Source organism: Micromys minutus (assembly GCF_963924665.1).
Source record: "Micromys minutus genome assembly, chromosome: 22".
NCBI classification, from domain to species: domain Eukaryota; kingdom Metazoa; phylum Chordata; class Mammalia; order Rodentia; family Muridae; genus Micromys; species Micromys minutus.
In genome coordinates, this window is record NC_137957.1 from 26266218 (window position 1) to 26289639 (window position 23422).

Genomic DNA, 23422 nt, shown 5'->3' on the forward strand with positions numbered 1-23422 from the left:
TCTGATGGTTAGCTACAAGCATCCTCCTCAGTATCAGTAAGGTGCCAAGCAGAGTCTCTGAGGCGGCATCCATATCAGATGCCTCTCAGCAAGCACTTTTTCGCATCAGTAATAGTGACTGCTTTTTGTGGCTGCATATGGGAATGTATCCCCAGATGGGGCAGTCTCTGGATGGCCTTTCCTTCAGTCTCTGCTCCACTCTTTGTCCCTGTATTTCCTTCCATGAGTACTTTGTTCCCCCTTCTAGGAAAGACTGAAGCATTCAAATTTTGTTCTTCCCTTTTCTTGAGTTTCATATGGTCATTGAATTACATCTTAAGTGTTCTGAACTTTTGGGATAATATCCACTTATCAGTGAGTGCATAACATGTGTGTTCTTTTATCTCAGGGTTTCAAACCAAGCATTTCCATTTTCTTTTGTGGTTGAATAACTTTAAACTTCATGGAATCACTGAGTATGATTAGGAAAGTCAGCTTAGCTTTTTTTCCAAATTATTATAGTATATAGTTAAAATTCCAAACTCTATACCTTTAGTTTCATAATGTAACTTTCTACTTGAACAATCTCTTCTGTATATATATAAAGTTATAAACCACTGTCATTTCTACTATGAAATCACTCATATAAAGCACACAGTTTTTATGGTTTATTGGCTCTGAGTTTTCAAAGCAATGAAGGTAGATATGGTTTTATAAGACTATAATCCCACTTCTGATATTTGGCAGATCTAACAAGGTACTGGGACAATAGTTTTAGAAACATATTTAACGTATTACTGTTTTCTAAGCCCATAATACCACCAGTATTGATACCTTATTTCTTTGTTGATTGCATCCAATTGTTCTTGAAGCATCATAGCTAGAGTCTGGGCATCAGAGTGGCCACTTGGAGAGAGAAGATCCATTGAGCTAAAAATCGTTTCTCTGTCATCATCATCAATATCAGACATTTCAGTGTCACTTTCAAATGGGTGGCTGCCTAGCACTCCAATTTGCTGAGTTCTGTTCCATTCATGATCCCCAAGGGATTTCACCTGAAGGACAAGTGAACAAATTAGATACTGGTATTAACTGAACTAACCAGACGACTGACAACCAAAACAACAACATCAGAAAATGCATGTATACCTTCACAGCTGCCTAGTCAACTATATTTACTGTGAAGTAATATTTTAATTTAATGGTTCAATAAAATATATGTTGTCATCTTATGAGGTGGAAGCTACTAATTGTTCACTTAATATTACAGCTGGAAAAGTGATGATAAATTTCCATCTAATTTATATTGCACAAGCTTTCAAGATAGCATTTGCTTATAAGCGCTTATATTTGCAAGATTATTTTTATATTTCTAAATCCAATGATCCAAACACAAGGATTATCATTTCTTACAGTGAGCAGTTGTGCACTTTTCCTATTAGAAGATGAGCATATGAACATTATTAGGAAACCTATTATATAATAATTGTCTTCTCAAAATTTACTAGTAGGTTGAACGAAATATTATTTTCAATATTGGAATATATACTAATTTCATCTCTACTGCCGTGTTCACCTGTGCTCTCAGTAAGCTTTTGGTGCAAGAATGGTAATTTTAATGGTGTATATTGTTAAAGTTAACATAAGTATTCTTCTGTTTGGAAGTTTTGAATAACCAGTAGATTAGTTATTTTGCAAACTGTGGTCTCTATGCTCTTAATATAATTAATTTCAACTGATATAATCATTCAAAATGACTTACATAAAAAGGAAAAATGTGCTTTTTTGTATATTGAATTAATGACTAAAGACCTGGGATAGAATTTGTGTTCTGAAATATTTTAAGAAAGAATGCAAATTAATTTCTCTTAAAGTAAGAAGAAACGAACTGACACTACCTTGTCTTCATTTGTTCTTTTATATTTTCCATGTTTTCCACAATTATTATATGCTAAAGTGACAGATTAATTTTACATGTCCCCTATTTATGTTAATTATCAACTAAAAGCAGTAAGATTCTATTAAAGGAAAAATAAATCGAGTTTTGAGTATATTTTAAAAGTGTTGTAGGAACAAAATGTTCTCAGGATAGAGGAACTTTGTTACATCTCATACAGCTTGATTGATTGAACAGAAATGTGACTTAAAAGTTTAAGCTGTATCCAATGAACCTTAAAAATATTTTTGTACAAATAAACCTTCCTAGTGACAGCACCAGTTGCCTTGACAATCTGAAGGGGGAGATCCCACAGGGCCCTAAATCCTTGATGAAGTACTACATGCAAATACTGGTTGCTGAAGTAGGATCAGTCTTCCCTTGGGGCAAGTGTTATGATGGTTTATCCAATCCCAGCACATCAGCCCCCAAAATGTGCACATACCTCAGCAGGTTATAGCTATAAAATACATGTATTTGCCTATGACGATAATAATTAAGTAGTAATAAATATGAGAATAAGTGCAGTTGATCCAAGCGGAGTTGAAGGGTGGAAAGGAATAGGGGGAATTCTATAAATGTAGTATTTGTTCCTGGAATTTCCCACAAAATTAAACTGCATTCCTTCAAGTTCTCCTTATCATCATTACTCTGTACACACTTGCTGTGTCTTCCATATAAAGGGTGATGCATCTTAACAACATACATTCTTTGTCTGTTGTGATGATGCAACAATGGACTTAACAGGGTGTTTTTTTTTTTTTTAATAAAACAACTTTATTTTACAAAACAAAGATAAATGTACAGATTTTAAACATTTTTTTGCTTAAAATTATACATTTTTGTCAGTACTTTTTTTCAGATTTTAACATAATTTTTACATAAAACTATATGAATATATTTTTTTAGTCAGTACTTGATTTTTTTCAAGGTTTGATTGTATGCCTTGAAAACTTAATAGTTACAATGAGCTAAAGTACATGTAAAACAAAATGTAACATGGAAATAGTTAAAGTTTTCTTGTTTTGTAAATATATTTTTTTGTTTTGTTTTGTTTTCTTCATTTCTTGGACTTCATACAGTCTGTGAGTTGTTTCTGGGGGAGTGCAAGCCTCTGGGGTTAGCATCCCACTATCAGTGACTGCATATTATGTCTGTTCTTTTGTGACTGGGTTATCTTACTCAGGATGATATTCTCTAGATGCAGCCATTTTCTTAAGAATTTGGTTAAGTCATTGTTTCTGGTGGCAGAGTAGTATTTCATTGTGTATATGTACCACAATTTTGTTTTGCATACACATGTACATGTGAAACAACAATAGTTAAAGAGGCAGGCATACTTCTGAGAGAGAGTAGTCAATAGGGGAGGAAGTTGATCAGAGAAAGGTAGTGGTACACATGATATAAATATAGTGTTCATATGTGGCATCTAAAAACTAAATAAAAATAAGTTATGTATTAAAGGGACAGAGTTGCATTTTATCTTGAATAAGACTTCATAGGTAGTTTTAAAATTCTGTGTGTAATTATAAAGAGGTGTTTACAAGATAGTAATTTTTAACAAATCATTTTCTTAATTTTAGAGAAAATCAAAATGCCAGCACTCGAGACTTTAAATCACTAGAATATCCATTTCCAAGGTAACATGATGAAATGGTTAAAAAAACTATATAAGTCATTATTTATGTCTAGTTCCAGCTTTGAACCCATCAGTGTGCTAGCCTTGTAATGTGGAACACTAAATCTTTCAGGGCCTAAATCTTAAAATTCCTGAAATTGGTTTATATAGTGCATCCAAATTATAATGGCAGATAAAAATGTGAAATGGATAACATATTACCCATTAGTTAATTTTAAAGTGCATTATTTTCTATCCATAAGACTAACATAAATTACTGCTGACATTTAGGCTTCTCTTCTAGTAAAAATCCTATTTAGAAGAGCATCCTGTTTTTAGCTAAAATAACAAATGATGAAAGAAAAACTATTGCCTTTGGCTCATCTCTTCGCACACCCATGCGGCCTCGCCTTGGTCTTCGTATTACTTTAGTGGTTCTATAATCAGTCTGGCTGTCTACAAGGGACCCAACTGAATAACGCAACTCAGCAGAGGTGTCTAGATGAGTTCTGAAAAACAGAAAAAATAAGATTGAGTCTTATGAGTTAAATTTGCAACTGCCTGTTTTTAAATTATCAATAAAACAAACCAAATGAGCTTCAAGACAGAACAGTGTTACTCTTGATAAGTACTGGAACATTAGGTGCATTAGGTGATACAGTAGATTCTTATTCTTGAATGTAAGGTGGATTTTTTTCATTTTATTTTTTATTCTTTTTAATCGAACAACATTATTTTAAAAAACAAAGATAAATGTACAGATTTTAAAAGCATTTTGCATAACACTATATGAATATATTTTTGGTCAGTACTTGATTTTTTTTAAAGGTTTGATAGTATGCCTTAAAATCTTACTACATATAATGAGCATAAAGTACATGTAAACAAGATGTAACCTGGAAATAGTCAAAGTTTTCTCGGTGTGTAAAGATTAAGCATAATAATTTTTCATTTTTTTCTTGGCCTTTTTTTTTTCTTGAACTTCATATAGTCTGTAAGCTGTTTCTGGGGTATTCAGAACTTTCTGGGGTTGGTATCCAATTATCAGTGACTGCATATTATGTCTGTTCTTTTGTGACTGGGTTACCTCACTCAGGATGATATTCTCTAGATGCAACCATTTTCTTAAGAATTTCGTTAAGTCATTGTTTCTGATGAGGATGTCCATTTTCCAATGAATGTTTACAGCTCCTTTGTCAAAAATCAAGTGACCATATATGTGAGGGCACATTTCTGGAATTTCTATTTTATTCCATTGATCCATGTTCCTATCTTTGTACCAGTACCATGCAGTTTTCAGCACAATTGCCTTGTAATATAGCTTGAGGTAAGGGATTGTGATCCCACAGATGTTTTCTTGTTGTTGAGGATGGATTTCGCTATTCTAGGTCTTTTGTTATTCCAGATGATAGTGCACATTGATCTTTCCAACTCTATGAAGAATTGGGTTGGAATTTTTAATGGGGATTGCATTGAATCTTTATATTATTTTTGGTAACATGTTCATTTTTACAATGTTGATCCTTCCAATTCATGAGCATGGGAGATCTTTCCATCTTGTCATACAGGTCCTTCACTTGCTTAGTTAGAGTCACACCAAGATATTTCATATTGTTTGTGACTATTGTGAAGTGTATCTTTTCCCTAAATTCTTTCTCCATATGTTTGTCCTTTGAGTAGAGGAAGGCTACTGATCTGTTTGTGTTAATCTAATATCCAGCCACTTTGCTGAACTAGTTTATCAGTTGTAGGAGTTCTCTGGTGGAATTTGTGGGATCACTTAAGTACACTATCATGTCATCTGCAAACAGTGATGTTTTTACTTCTTCCTTTCCAATTTGTATTACTTTGATTTCCTTTTGTTGTCTAATTGCTCAGACCAGGACTTCCAGTACTATGTTGAATAGATAGGGGGTGAGTGAGCAGCCTTTGTCTAGTCCCTGATTTTAGTGGGATTGCTTCAAGTTTCTAACTGTTAAGATTGATAATAGCTATTGGTTTGCTGTATATTGCTTTTATTATGTTTAGGTACGGGCCTTGGATTCCTGTGCTTTCCAAGACTTTTAACATGAAAGGGAGTTTAAAGTAGTCCAGTGCTTTCTCAGCATCTAGTCAGATGACCATGTGTTATTTTTTCTTTGAGTTTGCTTATATGATGGATTACATTGAGGGATTTGTGTATATTAAACCATCCCTGCATCCCAGGGATGAAATCTACTTGATCATGGTCAATGATGGTCTTGATATATTCTTGGATTCGGTTTGCAATGATTTTGTTGCATATTTTTGCATCAATGTTCATAAGTGAGATTGGTCTGAAGTTCTCTTTCCTTGTAGGGTCTTGGTGTGGTTTCAGAACTAGGGTTATTTTGGCCTCGAAAAATTAGTTAGGTAATGTTCCATCTGACTCTATTTTGTGGAGTAATTTGGAGAGTATTGGTATTAGGTCATCAATAAATGTCTGATAGAATTCTGCCCTGAACCCATCTCGACCATCTGGGCTTTTTTTGGTTTTGGAGAACTTCTATGACTGCTTCTATTTCTTTTGTTGTTATAAAATTAATTAGATGATTTACCTGGTCCTGGTTAAACTTTAGGATCTGGTATCTGTCTAGGAATTTATCCATTTCCTCCAGATTTTCCAGCTTTGTTGAGTATAGGCTTTTGGACTAGGATCTGATGATTTCTTGAATTTCCTCAGTTTCAGTAGTTATTTCTCCACTTTCCTTTCTGATTTTGTTAATTTGTATACTCTTTCTTTGCCCTCTAGTTACTCTGGCTAAGGGTTTATCAATCTTGTTAATTTTCTAAAGAACCAGATCTTGGTTTTGTTGATTCTTTGAATGGTTCTTTTTTTTTTTTTTTTTTTTTTCTATTTGGTCAGTTTCTGCTCTGAGTTTGATTATTTCCTGCCTTCTACTCCTATTGGGTGTATCTGCTTCCTTTTGTTCTAGAATTTTCAACTGTGCTGTCTAGTTGCTGATGTATGCTCTCTCCAGTTTCTTTTTGGAAGCACTCAGAGTTATGAGATTTCCTCTGAGTACTGCTTTCATTGCATCCCATAGGTTTGGGTATGTTGTGTTGTCATTTTCATTAAATTCTAGAAAACCCTTAATTTCTTTCTTCATTTCTTCTTTGACCATGGTGTCGTTAATAGCCTTTGTTTAGTTTCCATATGTATATGGGCTTCTTGTTGTCTTTTTTGTTATTAAAGACCAGCCTTCGCCCATGGTTATCTGATAGGTTGCATGGTAGTATTTCAGTCTTCTTATATCTATTGAGGCTTGTTTTGGACCAACTATATGATCAATTTTGGAGAAGGTGCTGTGAGGTGCTGAGAAAAAGTTGTATTCTTTTGTTTTAGGATGATATGTTCTGTAGATGTCTATTAATTCCAATTGGTTTATAACCTCTGCTAGTTTTACTGTGTCTGTGTTCATTTTCTGTTTCCATGATCTATCCATTGATGTGAGTGGGGTGTTGAGGTCTCCCCCTATTATTGTGTGGGGTGCAACACATTTTTTGAGTTTTAGTAGGGTTTCTTTTATGGATTTGGGTGCTCTTGTGTTTGGAGCATATATGTTAAGGATTGATAGTTTCTCCTGACAAATTTTCCCTGTAATGAGTAAAAAGTGTCCTTCCTTATCTTTTTTGATAACTTTTGGTTGAAAATCTACTTTATTCGATATTAGAATGACCACTCCAGCTGGCTTCTTGGGTCCGTTTGCTTGGAAGTTTTTTTTCCAACCTTTTACTCTGAGATAGTGTCTGAATTTGTCTCTGAGATGAGTTTCCTGTATGCAGAAAAATGCTGGATTCTGTTTATATATCCAGTCTGATAGCCTATGTCTTTTTATTGGGGGAATTGTGTCAATTTATGTTTACAGATATTAAGGAATAGTGGTTACTGTTTCCTGCTGTTTTTGCTTTTAAAAGTAGAATTGTGACTTTGTGTCTTTATTTGGTTTTCTTGCTTAGGTATTTTCTTGTTTTTACTAGGATGTAGTTTCCCTTCTTGTATTGGGTTTCCTACCTATAATTCATTGTTGTAATGGGTTTGTGGTCAGCTTTGTGTAAATTTAGTTTTTTCCTGGTATATCTTTGTCTCTCCATCTATGGTGATTGAGAGTTTTGCTGGGTACAGCAGCTTTGGCACTTGTGTTCTCTTAGGGTCTACAGGACATCTGTCCAGGATCTTCTAGCTTTCATAGTCTCTGTTGAGAAGTTGGGCATGATTCTACTTGGTCTGCCTTTAGATGTTACATGACCTTTTTCCCTTACTGCTTTTAGTATTCTTTCTTTGCTTTGGGCACTTGGTGTTTTGACTATTATGTGTTGGGAGGTATTTCTTTTCTGGTCCACTCCATTTGGAGTTCTGTAGGCTTGTTTTATGCTCATGGTCGTCTCATTCTTAAGGGTAGAGAAGTTTTCTTCTACAATTTTGTTGAAGATATTTACTGAGTCTCTTAGTTGATATTCTTCTCCCTCTTCTATTCCTATTATCCTTAGGTTTGGTCTTCTCATTGTGTCCTGGATCTCCTCGACATTTTGGGTTAGGAGCTTTTTGGTTTTTGCATCTTCTCTGACTGTTTTGCCTATGTTTTCAATGTTGTCTGTGGCCCCTGATATTCTTTCTTCCATCTCTTGTAGTCTGTTGGAGATGCTTGCATTTGTGACTCTTGATTTGTTTTTTTAGGTTTTCTACCTCCAGGGTTGTCTATTTTATTGTTTTTTTATTGTTTGCATTTCCATTTTTAAATTCCTTCATTTTTTTTGGTTCTGTTTTCCTCTAATTTTATGATTTCTTTGAGTGTTCTTTGTGTTTCCCCTTTAAAAGCTGCTATTTCTTTATTCTTTTCCTCCTGTTCTTGTTTAATGCTCTCTATCATCATTTCAGGAATGATTTCAGGTCTGAGACTTCTTTTTCTGAAGTGTTTGGCATTCCGCAGTTTGCTGTGATGGGAGAGCTGGGTTCTGGTGTTGCCAGGTTGTCTTGGTTTCCCTGGGGTAAGTTCTTTTGCTTTCCTCTTGCCATCTTGTTGTCTGTGATTATATGTGGTCTTGTTGTCAGTGATTGGTTCCCATCGCTCCTGTGTACCTGGCCTGTGTCCATGGATCTCAGCTGTTTTATGTAGCAAATGGCTTGAGCGTTTGGTCTGCATGCAAGGGCCTCCCAGGTAGAAACCGCTTTCCTACAGCAGAGTTCCTGCTCCCCTGAACCAATCCAGGGGGCTGTGCTTTCTGCGTGCCAGGCCTAGCCCTCTCTATGCCCTGGCCATTTGCAGAGTAGTCTCACCAGCCCTGCGTCACTAGATCTCCACTGTTCCAGGTGGCAGATGGCCTGAGCAATTGGTCATTTTTTATTTTTCATTTTAGACTACACTTATAACTTTATTGTTTCTTATTTTAGTGGCTTGATACAATGAAACATGCTAACATTAATAGTCAAAGTCAACTGATTTAAATTCTAATCATTCAGTTTTCATCATTTGTATGTATTTGAATATTTATTTCTATATTTTAAAAACATTTTAGGTTGTACTTACTGAAAACTCTATCCACATGTGATCTCAGAACTTTTAAGTTTTATTAATTATAGAGAAATATATCATCATTTTCTACTGTGCAGCATTCTGTTGTTCAATTTTGAGAAACAGTTATATGCTCATTTTACAGTGAATAATCTCATTTTAGTAAATGGCTAGACTTTAACTGTGAGTAATTCATTGTTCAAGACGATGACAAATCTTGGTAATCACACTTGATTCTGCTATTTGCTTAGAGATGAAATAGGTGGAAAATTACTATTGGAAAATATCACCATACTCATTTTCAATAAACAAAGTAATAAACTATACTGCAATCAAAACATAGAGTCAGGCACATTGTCTCTATGAGATTTACAGCAAGTTCGATTTATTCCTGCAATCATCACGATGATAACAATCGCAAACTCATGCTGTCCTATAAAATGAAATCACAGATCCATCATCAGTGGGTTTTTTCTGTTCAACTGGGGGCTCCTGCTGATTGATGATACCGCCTCCAATAACTCACTTGAGATTGGAGTTAAGCACATATAATTGATTTGCCAAGATTTATAAAATGTAGATGAGCTCTGGCTGTTAAACACAGTGGGAAATGGTGACATAACTGGAGGAAGACGTTTTACCATCTTTTACCAGATGCTTAATGAAATCAAATGAAATGAGGACTCAGTCTGCTAACCGATGACACAGTTTTGTTTTTAAATTGGATATCCTCTGCATTTACATTTCAGCTGTTATCCCCTATTTCCATCCCACCCTTTTGACCTCTCCCCTTGCCTCCATGAAGGTGCTCCCTCTCCCAAACTCCCTCTCCTGCCTCAGCACCTTAGCATTCCCCTACACTTGGAAAACAAGCCTTCACTGGACCAACGACTTCTCCTCTCATGGATGTCAGAAAATGCTATCCTCTGCTGCATATGTACCTGGAGCCATGGGTCTCTCCATATGAACTCATTGGTTGTGTTTTAGCCCCTGGAAGCTGTGGTGGGTTTGGTTAGTTATAATTTTGTTCTTCCCATGCAGTTGCAGACTCTTTCAGCTCCTTCAGTCCTTTTTCTAGCTCCTTCATTGTGGTCCCCATGTTAAGTCTGACGGTTAGCTGCAAGCATCCTCCTGTGTATTAGTATGGCTCTGGCAGAGCCTCTGCAGAGACATCCAGAGATTCCTGCCAGCAAGCATTACTTGGCATCAGCAATAGTGCTTGGGTTTAGTGGCTGCGTTTGGGTGGATCCCAAGATGAGAGTTTCTGGATGATCTTTTTTCCAAACACTGTTCTTCTAATTGTCCCTTTATTTCCTCCCATGAGTGTTTTGTTCTCCCTTCTAAGAAGGACTGAAGCATCCACCTTCTGGCCTTCCTTTCTTTGAGCTTCATAACTTGTGTAAATTTTTCTTGGTTATTCCAAGCATTTTGGGAGAGTATCTGCTTATCAGTGAGTATATGCCATGAGTGTTCTCTTGTGACTGGGTTACCTCATTCAGGATTATGTCTTCAAGTTCCATCAATTTGTTTAGGAATTTCATGAAGTCATTGTTTTAATATCTGAATAGTACTCCATTGTATATATATATATATATATATATATATATATATATATATGTGTGTGTGTGTGTGTGTGTGTGTGTGTGTGTGTGTGTGTGTGTGTGTGTGTATGTATGTATGTATGTATGTATGTATGTATGTATGTATGTATACCACAATTCCTGTATCCATTCCTCTGTTGAAAGACATCTGGGTTCTTTCTGCTTCTGGCTATTATAAATAAGGCTGCTATGAACATGGTGGAGCATGTATCCTTATTAGATGTTGGAGATTCTTTTCGGTATATGCTAGGAGTGTTATAATTAGATCCTCAGGTAATACTATGTCCAATTTTCTGTGGAACTGCCAGAATGATTTCCAGAGTGGTTGTTCCAGCTTACAATCTTACCAACAGTGGAGGACTGTTCCTCTTTCTCCACATCCTTTCCAGCATCTGCAGTCACCTGAAGTTTTGATCTTATCCATTCTGACTGCTGTGAGTTGTAATCTTAGGGTTTTGATTTGCATTTCTCTGGTGACTAGGGATGTTGAGTGTTTATTTAGGTACTTCAAAGCCTTTGTGTTTTATAGCAGTAAACATAAAGTGAAAGTCAACTTGTGTATGGTGAATGATTCATATACAACACTAAACTAGTCAAGCTATACTCAGAAATGGCTTAACTCTTGATCTAAGTCTATTGGATAGACTTTTTATAAAACACAAAGATTAAAATTTTTAGTTATCATGATTTACCTAGAAAGAGGTGCCTTTCACACAGTGAAGACTTTACAAGTTCTACTGAACCAATGAGTGAAAGGATAAAATTTAGTTCACAAGCTACCGACATCAAAATTACATAGGTATGTACCGCCCATGGTTGGTTGTTCCTTGGGCATCACAGTGTACTGTCTAACATTGCAATTTGCCATTTTAAAACTGACTGACTTTCTTGTTTTGCTTTGCTTTCCCTGAATTTTATATTATTATAAAAGTTATGGAACAAATCAAAAGTCACAAAAGTATTGTGCTTATAACATCCCAGGGTCCCTTGGCAGTCTGTATATTGGGATTTCCTAGTTTGAAGATTCACTTTAGCTACTTACTGCTTCCCATTCTTCTCTACCCATATTAACTGACTGACATTTAATTCCTTCAATAGGTTACACTTTATTTCATTTCTGACCCTTTGAATGTGCTAATCTTTCTCTTGAAACAGTCTCTTTGCATGATTTATGCTTAGCATCCTTTGAGTTTCAGCTTAAGTGTCCAATTGTCACATGCTATTCTAGGTTTCTTCTTAGTTCATCTTTGCCAGAGTTTCTAAGGTAGCACTTCCCTGCCTTCTTTTCAGCAACATCTATTTTAATTAAAGCTTGAACACTAGTGCATACCTGTCTGGTAAATAAAACATGGTTAATAGACCTTTGGAGAAAATGTCTGATCAAACACCAATCTGGAAGGACACTACACAATCTTCCTGTAAAAATTACTGCTTACCTCTCTATACTTTGTCACAATTTTTACCTTGTCTCCTAACATATGAAGACAGAGATTATCTCTACTAATTCTAATTAAAATTTCAAATCATTCTACACATAAACTTTGAAAAAAATTTAGCAATCTAAGGAAATTTTAAGAATTTTTTTCATTCATTTAAGCAAAGATTTTTATGGCTCATCATTGTAACTGTATTATCAATTTTTAACATTTTTTATTGTACAATAAAAACTCTTTTCTAATATAATTCATTTTGAAAGCTTATGATGGATACTTTATTATACACATTTATATAAGAAATCTATGGTGAGAATTAGAAAAATTATTGCCTATACCAAACAGCAAACATGCCCAACTGAAGTATAGGAATCTGAACCCTTAGATATATAGTCATGTCCCTACAACTGACTTCCCTGAGACACTGATTTTTATGGGCCCAACAATTTTTCTTCCAGTGAATGCCAAGATGCCAGGCTGTCAGAAAACCTCATTATATCAATGAAACTAATGACATTTATACATGCAATGTGATTAGAAAATGATTGTTCTATGTATTAACTTTTATGATATGTCAATAACTATTCTTTGCCTTCATCATCAGTATCATCATTATATCTCTCATACTTTGTGAGCCTATATCACATATATTCATTCCATAGATCTCAGAGACACACGGTTTTAAGGAACTACATACATTCCAGGGAAAGAACATTTACCTCGTGCCATTTTTGTCTGCTTCTTACATTTTGTTTCTTTTCTTTATTCTATTCTGATTTGTTAGTTTTGTTTTATATTAATATATATTTTTAAAGCCTTTTTACTTTTAAATTGGAGACAGAAAGGGAGTGGATCCAGAGGTAGGGGAGATGGAAAGGAGCTGGGAGGCATACAGGGAACGAAACCGTACTATAGTCAGTATATATTATATGCAACATAAGGTAAAGGATTATTAATTTAAAAAAGAATAGGCTAAGATATCCATTTATAATACAATGCAATTTTTCTATGTACTCTGAATTTTCATTTAAGAATTTTTATGCACATAGAACTGTACAGTTAAACACAAAACACAAAGGATTTTCAGTTATATTTTGATAGAATTACTTCAGAAAAGAATTCTAAATTGGGGTATCATCTTTGAATTCAGAAACTAGAGTATTAGATTACATTATTACAATGCCTACTGAGAAGTAATAGACTCTTATTTTATGTAAGGAAACATTAAAATATAGGAAAATTTACATTAATGTTTTCTGAACCAAAACAAACACTAAACATAATATTACCTTGATATAGTGGGTTCAATTAGAGAGCCAGTTCTCATTTTCATTTGGTCGAGTTCAGATCGCAACTTCTCAATTTCTTCTGCTAATCTTTCCTAAAAATAAAGTAGTAGTTACTCAGATGATGGGTACACTTCATGTATCAGCAATCAGTTATGGCAAGTAAATGGATACTTAAAAGTGAACACAGTTTAATTTCATTAAAAGATATTGGATATAATCACAAATATATACCTGTGTTTACCTTTCATAATGAATATGTCAACAACTGAAATAAACTCCCTAGTTTTTATTAATTCTAAACATTAGCAAATATATGAGATTATTAAGATCATAAATTCTTATAGACATGTTATTTCAAATACTAAAGACAAATCACACCTAGTTATAAATTAAACAATACATTTGTATGAACTAACTGAATATGATAGCGATTCTTTTAGTTGTGAACTTAATTACACCTGGAATTAGCTTAAAATCTGAGTGCTAGTTTCACCTGTGAGGAAGTTTCTTCTCATTACTTAATTTATTTGAAGTGAGAAGACCCACTTTAAATCTAGAATTTCTAAGGTGGTAAAATACATCTTTGATTTTGACTGCCTCTCCTAATGGCAGTCTCCATAAAAGACATAGGAGAGGTAAGCTTGCTTGCTCTCTGCAGACTTTCTCCCCGTCCCTGGCATGTCCATTTCTCACTGTCAAGGGAGCCTATTTCTGCAAACTTCCAGTGTGTACTGGAGACCAGCTGAGACTCTGAACCTCATGACTAAACAACTACTGGATTTTTTGACCTTCCATTGACAGGCACCAACTGGAAGAGTTGGACCACAGACTAAGTCATTCTAATAAAACCTCTTATATTATCAGTTCTGTTCTTCTGGACATCCCTGATCAATAAAGTGAAGAATTTCATTTTTTTTACATCAGTGAAGTGTTGAGACAAAGACCTAGGATAAGGGAGGCACCCAAGAATCAATGTGGCTAACCCTAGATGTGACTTACAGCATTGGGAATATTGAACATGAAGAGGCCACCTTCTATATCCAGGCAGAAATTCCAGTGAAGCAATAGGGACAACTTACACAAAAAACTTTGACCTAACATTTATCTTATCTACATGAATTTCATGTTGGGGGATGGAACAGAGACTGAAGGTATGGCCAACCAATAACCTACTCAACTTGAGACCCATTTCATGGGCATGCACTAATTCCCCTATTACTATAGATGATAATCTTTTATGCTTGTAGACAGGAGTTTGGCAAGGCTGTCCTCTGATATATGCAGACACCCACAGCTAAAGATTGGATGGAGCTTGGGGACTCTTATGAAAGAGTTGGGGTAAGGACTGTAGGTCCTGGATGATATTTAAATTCCAGAGGAAGACCAATAGGGTCAATTAACCTGGACACTTGGGTCTCTCAGTATTTGAACCACCAAGGAAAAACATACACAGGCTGGACCTAGGCCTCCCTCCATATATAAGAAAATTGTAGCTGGTCTTCACATGGGTCTGGAGCAACTGGGGCAGGGATTCATTCCAAAAGCTGTTGCCTGTACTTGGAATGTGTTCTTTCAGCTGGGCTGTCTTGTCTAGCCTCAGTAGGAGAAGATGTGCCTAGCCTCATGCCTCACAGTGACTTGATATACTGAAGTGGGAGAAATACTGGGGGGTGGGGTAGGAGCTGCACTGGCTCAGAAAAGATGGGGAGGGGATGGGCCAAAGAGTTGTGGGAAGAGGTCTTTAGGAAGGTTGTAAAGTGAATAAGTAATTAAATAATGAATAATTAAGAGAAAAATGATGGGAAAAAGCAGACATGCGTTATAAAAACGAAGCTAATAGTGTTAAACTTCAAAATTTCTTAAGATGTGAATAAATGAGTAAAATATATTTGTGTTTGGAAGACCGATAATGAAAGAAAGGTTGTCAACAAACTAATTATAGACTATTAAATTTTATATTTCATTTCTCACCACAGTAAATCTGTTTAATGAGATTTCTCCCCATAGGCTCACATGTATATGTATATGGATCAGACTGAAAAATCTCACCTATAGCTCCAACAGCATGCTTGTGCAAGATTCTATGTAGCCTGCCATGATGATCAGAAATTTAACCTCTGGGATTGTAAACCCTAACAAACTCTGTCTTCAGTAAGTTTCCTTGGGCCTGATGTCTCTTCACAGTAATAGAACACAGGCCAACAAAGTGACAATGTAGTACTTGTGGCATTTCTTTTGTGTGTTCTTTATATTTTCAGGACCACACTCCTATTTACTCCATGTTCCTTTGAAATTTTTGTAAATCATTATTCAGGTTTATTATCTTTGGCAGACATTCTTTTGCTACCACATCACATTGAAACATACAGATAGTCAAATAAATAAGTGATTTAAATATTTTCTTATTTGGTTACCTTATTTTGTTATTAATGTACATTAATAAGTATTATTCATGTTGACTTATGCAGAAGGCAATATGTGAATTACTCAGAATGGTAATGCTGGTAATTCTAGCCAGGTTAAGTGGCACTGGTGTTTGGTATATGTAAGTATGGGCTAGGTAGGTAACACTGGGAAGATTAACATGTTAAATCAGAATTTTTAAGCATCAACATGAAAACATGAGTTAGCCCTGAAACTCAATACCTTCTTCCTGGAAAAATACTTAATAGTGGCTGAAATTAGGAAGTATTGGTATTGTTGAAATCTATGAGATCCAATATGCCTGCCAGGGCCTGAACATGAATTGTTTCAGGAAGAGAATTTGCTTCAGAATTGCTTCAGATTTCTTAAGGTTCTTAGATTTCAAAGATAAACGTCATTAAAGAGAAGCCAGATGATTTTGCTCATGCTGGTTTGTGATTATAGTAATTTTAGTGGACATTTAAGTAAGTATAGGTATTCTAAGGTCAGAGAATGTGCTGAGGCACATGACATAGAAACAGCAAATGAAGTGTGGCCTTGGAACACCATTTTTGGAGATTGACATTACCAAAAATTAATGCTTAAGAAGACTTGTAGTGTTGGTGGCTTGGGTAGCTTGCTGGAAGCTGTGGGGTTGTGTAGGTGCTGGGGAGTAGGTTTTGACAATCTTTCCAGAAGCACACAGAACTTTAAATAACTTAACACTGCATAACAGAATCAAGGCCAAAATTCACAATATGGTCAGAACTAGTTTGCTAAACATGTGGTACTTCCAGCAAAATTCTGATGATTCATCTGGTTACCCATACTTGCTTCCCCCAATGCTGTTACATAGATCTAACCTCTACTTGGCCCCCTAGCTACTCAGTAAATGTGTCTGAGAGCCTACTGAAATATTGTCCCCTATGTGTGATCTCTAGTAACCATTGGGTAATAAATCAAAGCATTCTTTTAGCAGCACCAGCAACAGTGATGCGTATGGGCATCCAGGCTGTGGAACCATGTGTTTATTATTTAAATTCGTGTACCAATGTATAGCATTCTATAAAATTATTAAGTCTATTTTTCCTGTCCCATTTCAGTACCTTTTATATTACTGTGCTGCTATTGGTTCTTTAATTCTTTGTTTCCTCCTTCTCCTTCACATCTGTCCTATTTTTTAATGATCCTTTCTTTTCTTTATTTCCCATCCTCCTTCTCTTTCTCTATTCATTTTTCCCATCTCTCCAATACACAACTAGTGGACATACAGTAAGCTGCCATTTTAAAGGAAATTTTAATGAACAAAACTAATGAAATAAAAACTACATGCTACTATTACCTCTTTAAAAATTTCACAACCTGTGCTTTGACACCCTAATACTGTATCTCTTACAACATGAATCTCCACCAAATTCCTCAGTTTCAAAGTATCGCACGCATGTATGAATACCACCCACCCCCAAACTAACAAGTAACTAGTCTGATTTGCTTCTAAGGTCTGTAGGACCATCTGCAGTTTCCTGAATTTTAGTCACATTCCAAAACCTGAACATTTCCTTTATACAATCAGTATATTGGAATTGTTACTACTTGTGGTTCATGTGACTCTCCCTGGATTGGCCCTTGACTTCTGCCATTTTAAATTACTGTTCATAAAGTATGCTTCCTCTCTTCAATTATCAATTACCCCAGAAGTAGAAATATGTTAAAAGATACTTAATGACACAATCCTTTATAACAGTAATTATTTTTTCAGAAATAACGTTCATAACTTCACAAATGGCAATGAATATATACTAATAAATATGATCCATATTTATTGAGATATTGATTAGTAGTGACTTTAAGCTAACATGAGTTGTTTCCAAAGTGATGGTTTGTAATGTGTTCAGTGCTAAAAACTGTTAAATTTCTACATAAATATATGCTTTGCTATGATGAGTTAAAATGTTTTAAAGTCTGACACAAAAATATTTCTATCACATTTATTTCATAAGGTATTGATCAATGCGAATAAGATAATGTGTTCCCATAATACCTTATCATGTAAGGATTCTTCAAGATTTTTTCTGAAAGTCTCTGATTCTTGAATCAAAACATTCTACAGAAAGGAAACAAGAAAGAAGCAATATGCTGAAAATATTTAAATTCATACATGAATACTCTAACACTCAAGAACTCTTTATAAATCCTTCACTGGTAAATATATTTCCTGGTTTCTATGGAAACCAAGTTCCACTGATATCTTTAAAAGTGACAGTGAAACTTTTGCAAAATAAATTATTTAAATGAGAAATGTTATTTTGCTACACTTGGATAAATAAATAACAAATATTCCCCTGTGAGCTATTACTCTGATTCCTCACAGACTTTATTATAGACAAGAAAGAATTAAATTATTCTTAAATTATTACCCAACAATTAGCAGTATGCTTTGACTTCCTCATGTGTCAAAAAAATTAAAGTTGGCTAACATTTTGCTAAAGTATTTTCCGGTATTGTATGTCAGTGTCAAATAACTGAAGAAGATAGTGAGTGAAATTCTGTTTAGATTTCTGAAATAATTTGTGCTTCTAAGTTTTCAGTGTTTACTTCTCTGACTTATTCTGAGTTTGGTCACCATCTCTTACAATTCTGATTAGTGTTATAGTTTCCAGTTGTTAATGTGACAAACATGATTTTGAATCAATTTTCAGACTAAACCGAAGCACATTTCTTGAAAAAAATGCAGTTGGAAATAGAGGTTTGAAAACCCTGTATTGTTGATAATACTCTGCTACCTCACATAGCCTCTCATGCCTTGGCTTTCAGCATTGGTAGTTGTTATCAGACTAAGCACACAATAGTTTCCAGTAAACCCATTGAGGAGATAATGAAAAATTCATCATGCATCATGACACGTTTTCCTATATTTCTTATAAACAAATTAATGAGTATTATTTTCTGTCATTATTTGTTCAACACACGATGTTAAAGTGTTTTATTAAAATTATTTGTATTGGATATATTTTATTTTTGCTTGGATATTTTCTTTACTTACATTTCCAATGCTATACTCTCTCCCAGTTTCCCCTCTGGAATTCCTGCCCTGCCTCCCCCTGCCTCTATGAGAGTGCTCCCCCACTCACCCACCCACTCCCTTAATTTACACAACTTTTATTGAAATTATTAACTCCCTCTCTAGACTGTATTTAGTATTTTGGGGCGAAGGGAGGTAGGTTGATCACATGACACAACAATGAGCCGTACATCCGGCTAGGAAAACATACAACCTAGATGATACAGCTAAGCATACACCTGCTTCTCCTCCTGACTGCTATGGTACCTTCTCTTCCAGGGCAGCCATCCTTTCCTTCAGGTGTAGCTGCAGGCGCTCATTGGATTCTGTCAGAAGCCTGTCCACAGTGTCAGATAATCTCTTATTATGTTCTTCATTCATTTTCTCCCTTTGTCTAGCCTTATGTTTAGGAAAAAGAGAAAAAAAAATATATTTGGCATGGTAAAATAAGACTTGCTGCTGTTCAAGCTTAATTTTATAGTTCTGTGGGTTTCATACTGAATATAATTTTATGCATGTTTCTGATTAAATTTGTAGAAGATATTTCCTTTCAAAGAATGTTTTCCTCTCATATGCAGTCGGTGAATTTAAAAACCTAATCATAGATAGATGGGAAAACTTCTTGCATACTCTTTGAAGTTCTTGATTCTTCTCTTCAAGTTGACCCTCTAGGTGTCTCATACGTTCTTCAATATTTCCATGCCTTTCTTCAGCCTGTTAAGAAATACAAAAATGGACCTAAACTGTAAGATGAGTTAATGCTTCCCATCCAAATAAACTGAAAGAAAATGTAAAGCAAGCTACTACCAACTGCAAACTCAGTTTCCGAACATAAACTTTCTTTAAACAGGCAGCTGAACAGCATCGCTTGAAATGTGTCAGCCAACAAGGGCCTGTTACATCCAAGCATCAGCAAAACACTGGACTTGAGCAATGAAGTCAGCCAAATGTAACATGCAGACTGTGCATGGTTTGAACACAAACCTGCCATTGTCCAATCTCAAGCTCCTGAAGCACTGAACTGCACAGATGGTCGATTATCAATAAATAAAAGTAACATAATCTTTTATACAAATGAAAAGAAAAAAACTTAGATGGATTCTATTTAGCGATAGAAAGTAAAGTCCAGTAGGACTACCTTCCTACGTATGGAGATCATTTCTTGTAGTTTAGCTTCCATAACATATTGATAATCATCAGATGAGGTAGAAGAGGTTGGATCAGACTAACAAGTCAAGGAAAAGGAGAAGGACAAAATTGAAAAAATCAGAACTAAAGACACTGACACCAAACAGAACATAGTACAGAATGCTTAAAATAAAAGTGACAGCAAATTCAATACTTTAATAAACACTACTCTGGTATCTGGTGAGGTTAATGCAGTGGATGGTTATAAATGGAAGACAATGATATGCTCAAATCAAAGCTTGGAACCTGAGGTATGAAGGGTTAGTGACAGTTGGCAATGATGAACTTACATGGTGACTTAAAACAACTCTGGAAATGGAATGTAAAACCTGGAATTATGAGAAACCAAACAGAATACCTCTGGTAGATTGTTAAGAACATCTAAGCTTTTGTTTATCATCTACCTAGGGAAAAAAACCTGATGCAAACTTTGCATCTCAACATTAAAAAACTGTTCTTCCTTATAACTCAGGAGTATCCTATTTGGATCAGGATTATATAAGACTTTATATGGGGAAATCTGAGATAGGACTAAGCCACACTATATATTATTATGAATATTCTTCAGTTCAAAGAGGATTGAGTTTCCTCAGCAAAGGTGGTCCATGTAAAAGATGACTTCTCTACACAATGTGTATTACCCTAGGATACAATGGCCTTATCCTCAAGTGTAATTTAAAAAAAAAATTAAATAAAAAATTAAAACTTCTCAGCTTATTAGGCAATGAAAATCTCATAAAGACAAGAAGCTTTGTGAATGCTCAAAACCAAAGTGACACAAAAGACCACACCAAAGTGCATCCCTATTAATTTTTTGCTGTGGATACAAAATAGTTACCCAGAGTGAATAGGATACACAGACCCTTTGTGAGTTAAAGACTGCCTAGTGCTGAAGTTAGGTACATGTCCTGGTGTCAGGAAACCACAGGTGTAGAGTGCAATCACATGGGACATTACTGATAGTTGAATTGTATTAGTATGTTATGCACGAAGACTTATAACATTGCATTAACATTTTGATTTATAATTACAAGTTAAGTAATTGCAACAACAAGAAAGTCTCATGTCAGTAAAACATTTTTAACTCTCGAACAGATGATATTAGCTCATGTTGAAATAGTGACACTTATTTTAAACTATTTTAGGGCTATATGCAAACGTTTCATGCAGTAACTGAAAAGAAACAGTGACCCATTGCTGTACATTTGTGCAACTTCATATAACAAATTCTAACTTACTTTGAGGAATAACATTTGACATTTCCAATTTGTTGCATTAAATTGTAATTCACTGTATATATACTTTCCTGTCTCAAAATTTATTTTATAGACACAGAAAACCATAATTTCCCAATTGTCTTACACAGACTTCTAAATAGAAATACCAATGAGCTACCATGATCTTCAAATGGAACCAAACAAGTTCTGTATTATTTAGTTATTAATTATTTTGTTTACATTGCCTTAATTGTATTCACATGTGTTCTTCTGTGTGTGGGCTAGTGTGTATAATCACAGTGCCTAAAAGGTGAGAGGAGGATGGCAGTTGAACAGTAGTGTATTTATAGGTGACAGTGAGAGGCACCCAGTGTATGTGGGGACTGAACCCAGGTTTCCTAGAATTATTTCCTTCCTTCCTACTCATCTTATGCCATTTCACACTTGCAAGTCCTATTAAGAAAAAGTGCAGATAATTGTCAAATGGGCTGTTGGAATTGTTGTGATTTGTAATTGAACCTGTATAGTTTATAGACATTTAAGGTATTAAAAATAAATAAGAGATTGATCCAAACAAGTGGTCTTAAAAAGACCTTTGATTTTAAGATTGAAATAGTGGCCTAGAAAAAGGGGGGGGGGGAATGAAAGAAGTGAAAAATTCTCTACCCCGTACCTGTATAGAAGCAATGGCCCAGTGGCCCACCATTCCTTGGTCTAAGGGACTTCCTTGAGTAAACAATTCTCAGGAGAATTTTAAAATGCTCTGACTGACAGCCATCTGACCCTCAAGAGAGTCCCAGTTAGGGTCCTGACACATATGCTCACTAACCAGTAGGTTTAAAAGTCAGTATGCTTAGCCAATGAATTGGAATTATGTAACCTGTACCCCTAAATTGTATAAAATTGCTCGTAACGGCTTTTCGGGGTTGCCTCTCCTATGGATGTAGGCAACCCCAGTGCACTGGATAAATAAAGCTCTTGCTTTTGCATTGATAAAAAAGTACAAGTTTTTAATGTCTTAAATATTTTTATGTTTCATGTTTCTTCCTTCAGTAACGACCATGCAGATATTGAGGGGAAACACTTCAGATTCAAAACACAGGTATTGTCATGTCTAAGTTATGTTATTACTAGCAGTTTTATTAGTAATAAAATAAATAAACTACCTCATAAAATTCAAGAAGAATTATAACATGCTTGAGGAAATGTGAATTTTAATTAGAGAAATAGATATGACAAATCATAACAGTAGGAGTCCAGAATGATCTCTGATAGTTAATTATATATAAATACATAAAATGTACCTTTATTCGCAGCCACTAAGCAAGAATTCTTAAAGGACTAAATGAGTTTTACCTACTTTGATTCTCTCTTTAGTTAAAGGATTAAAAAAACCACAGTCTTATAATCCAAAAAGGAAATTCAGTCATCATGTATAAGCAATGCTGGGACTAGTTCTTACCCAACACTATAGTACTGAGTTGGCCTTAGACCTGTCAGAGAGCAGTTGTAACAACTGATATTAGCCCAGTCCTGGGAAGTATCAATCTGCTATTACTTTTCTTGAGGAGTTCATCTTGGGTTAACACTTTGATATTGGGAAACTTTAGATAAGTTAAGATTTTAGCAAAGTAGAAACGATTGTGAGAAGCATATGAATACATACAAAATGGAGAATCAAGAAAGAGAAAATGCAAAAAGAAACAAAAAGATATAGATAGGAAAAATTAATACACACACACACACACATACACATCAAAGTGAATACTTGATTAGTTGCTGAAATATCATTTAAAGTCTCCAAGACTTAAGCTAAGTAGATGCTTTGTAATATAGAAGAGTGGAAAGACCAAAAAAAAAAAAAAAAAAAAAAAAAAAAAAAAAAAAAAAAGAAAGAAAAAAGAAAAGAAAAGAAAAGAAAAGAAAAAACAAAATAAAGACCATTGATGATAATTATATAATTACTGTGAATGGAAATTGAATAAATTGGAAACACTGCTTAGTTTTTCTCTGAGCCTTCTGGGAAAATCCCAGAATGGGTGGGAAAGAGTTGAAGACATGGTGCTTAGAGAAACTGATTCATCCACAAACCTATAGATACATCATATGCTAAGGGATATAATTTTAGCAGTTTTAATTTACAAAAGAAAGCAACTCTCCAGTCAT

At 34.9% G+C, this 23422-nt stretch overlaps 1 protein-coding gene across 22 annotated transcripts in view; it reads right to left on the minus strand.

The window, feature by feature from the left end:
- The window catches only part of PPFIA2 (PTPRF interacting protein alpha 2), a gene marked incomplete at both ends in the record, with an annotated part of 426677 nt that overhangs the window by 65217 nt on the left and 338038 nt on the right, over window positions 1-23422 (minus strand). For all 22 annotated transcript variants that reach the window (XM_080935708.1, XM_080935705.1, XM_080935707.1 and 19 more), the window contains 6 exons: window positions 814-1034; window positions 3907-4042; window positions 13388-13479; window positions 17832-17894; window positions 19119-19250; window positions 19482-19565. In XM_080935708.1, the coding sequence (XP_080791834.1) occupies window positions 814-1034; window positions 3907-4042; window positions 13388-13479; window positions 17832-17894; window positions 19119-19250; window positions 19482-19565 (728 nt within the window). The remainder of the gene's footprint in view (window positions 1-813; window positions 1035-3906; window positions 4043-13387; window positions 13480-17831; window positions 17895-19118; window positions 19251-19481; window positions 19566-23422) is intronic.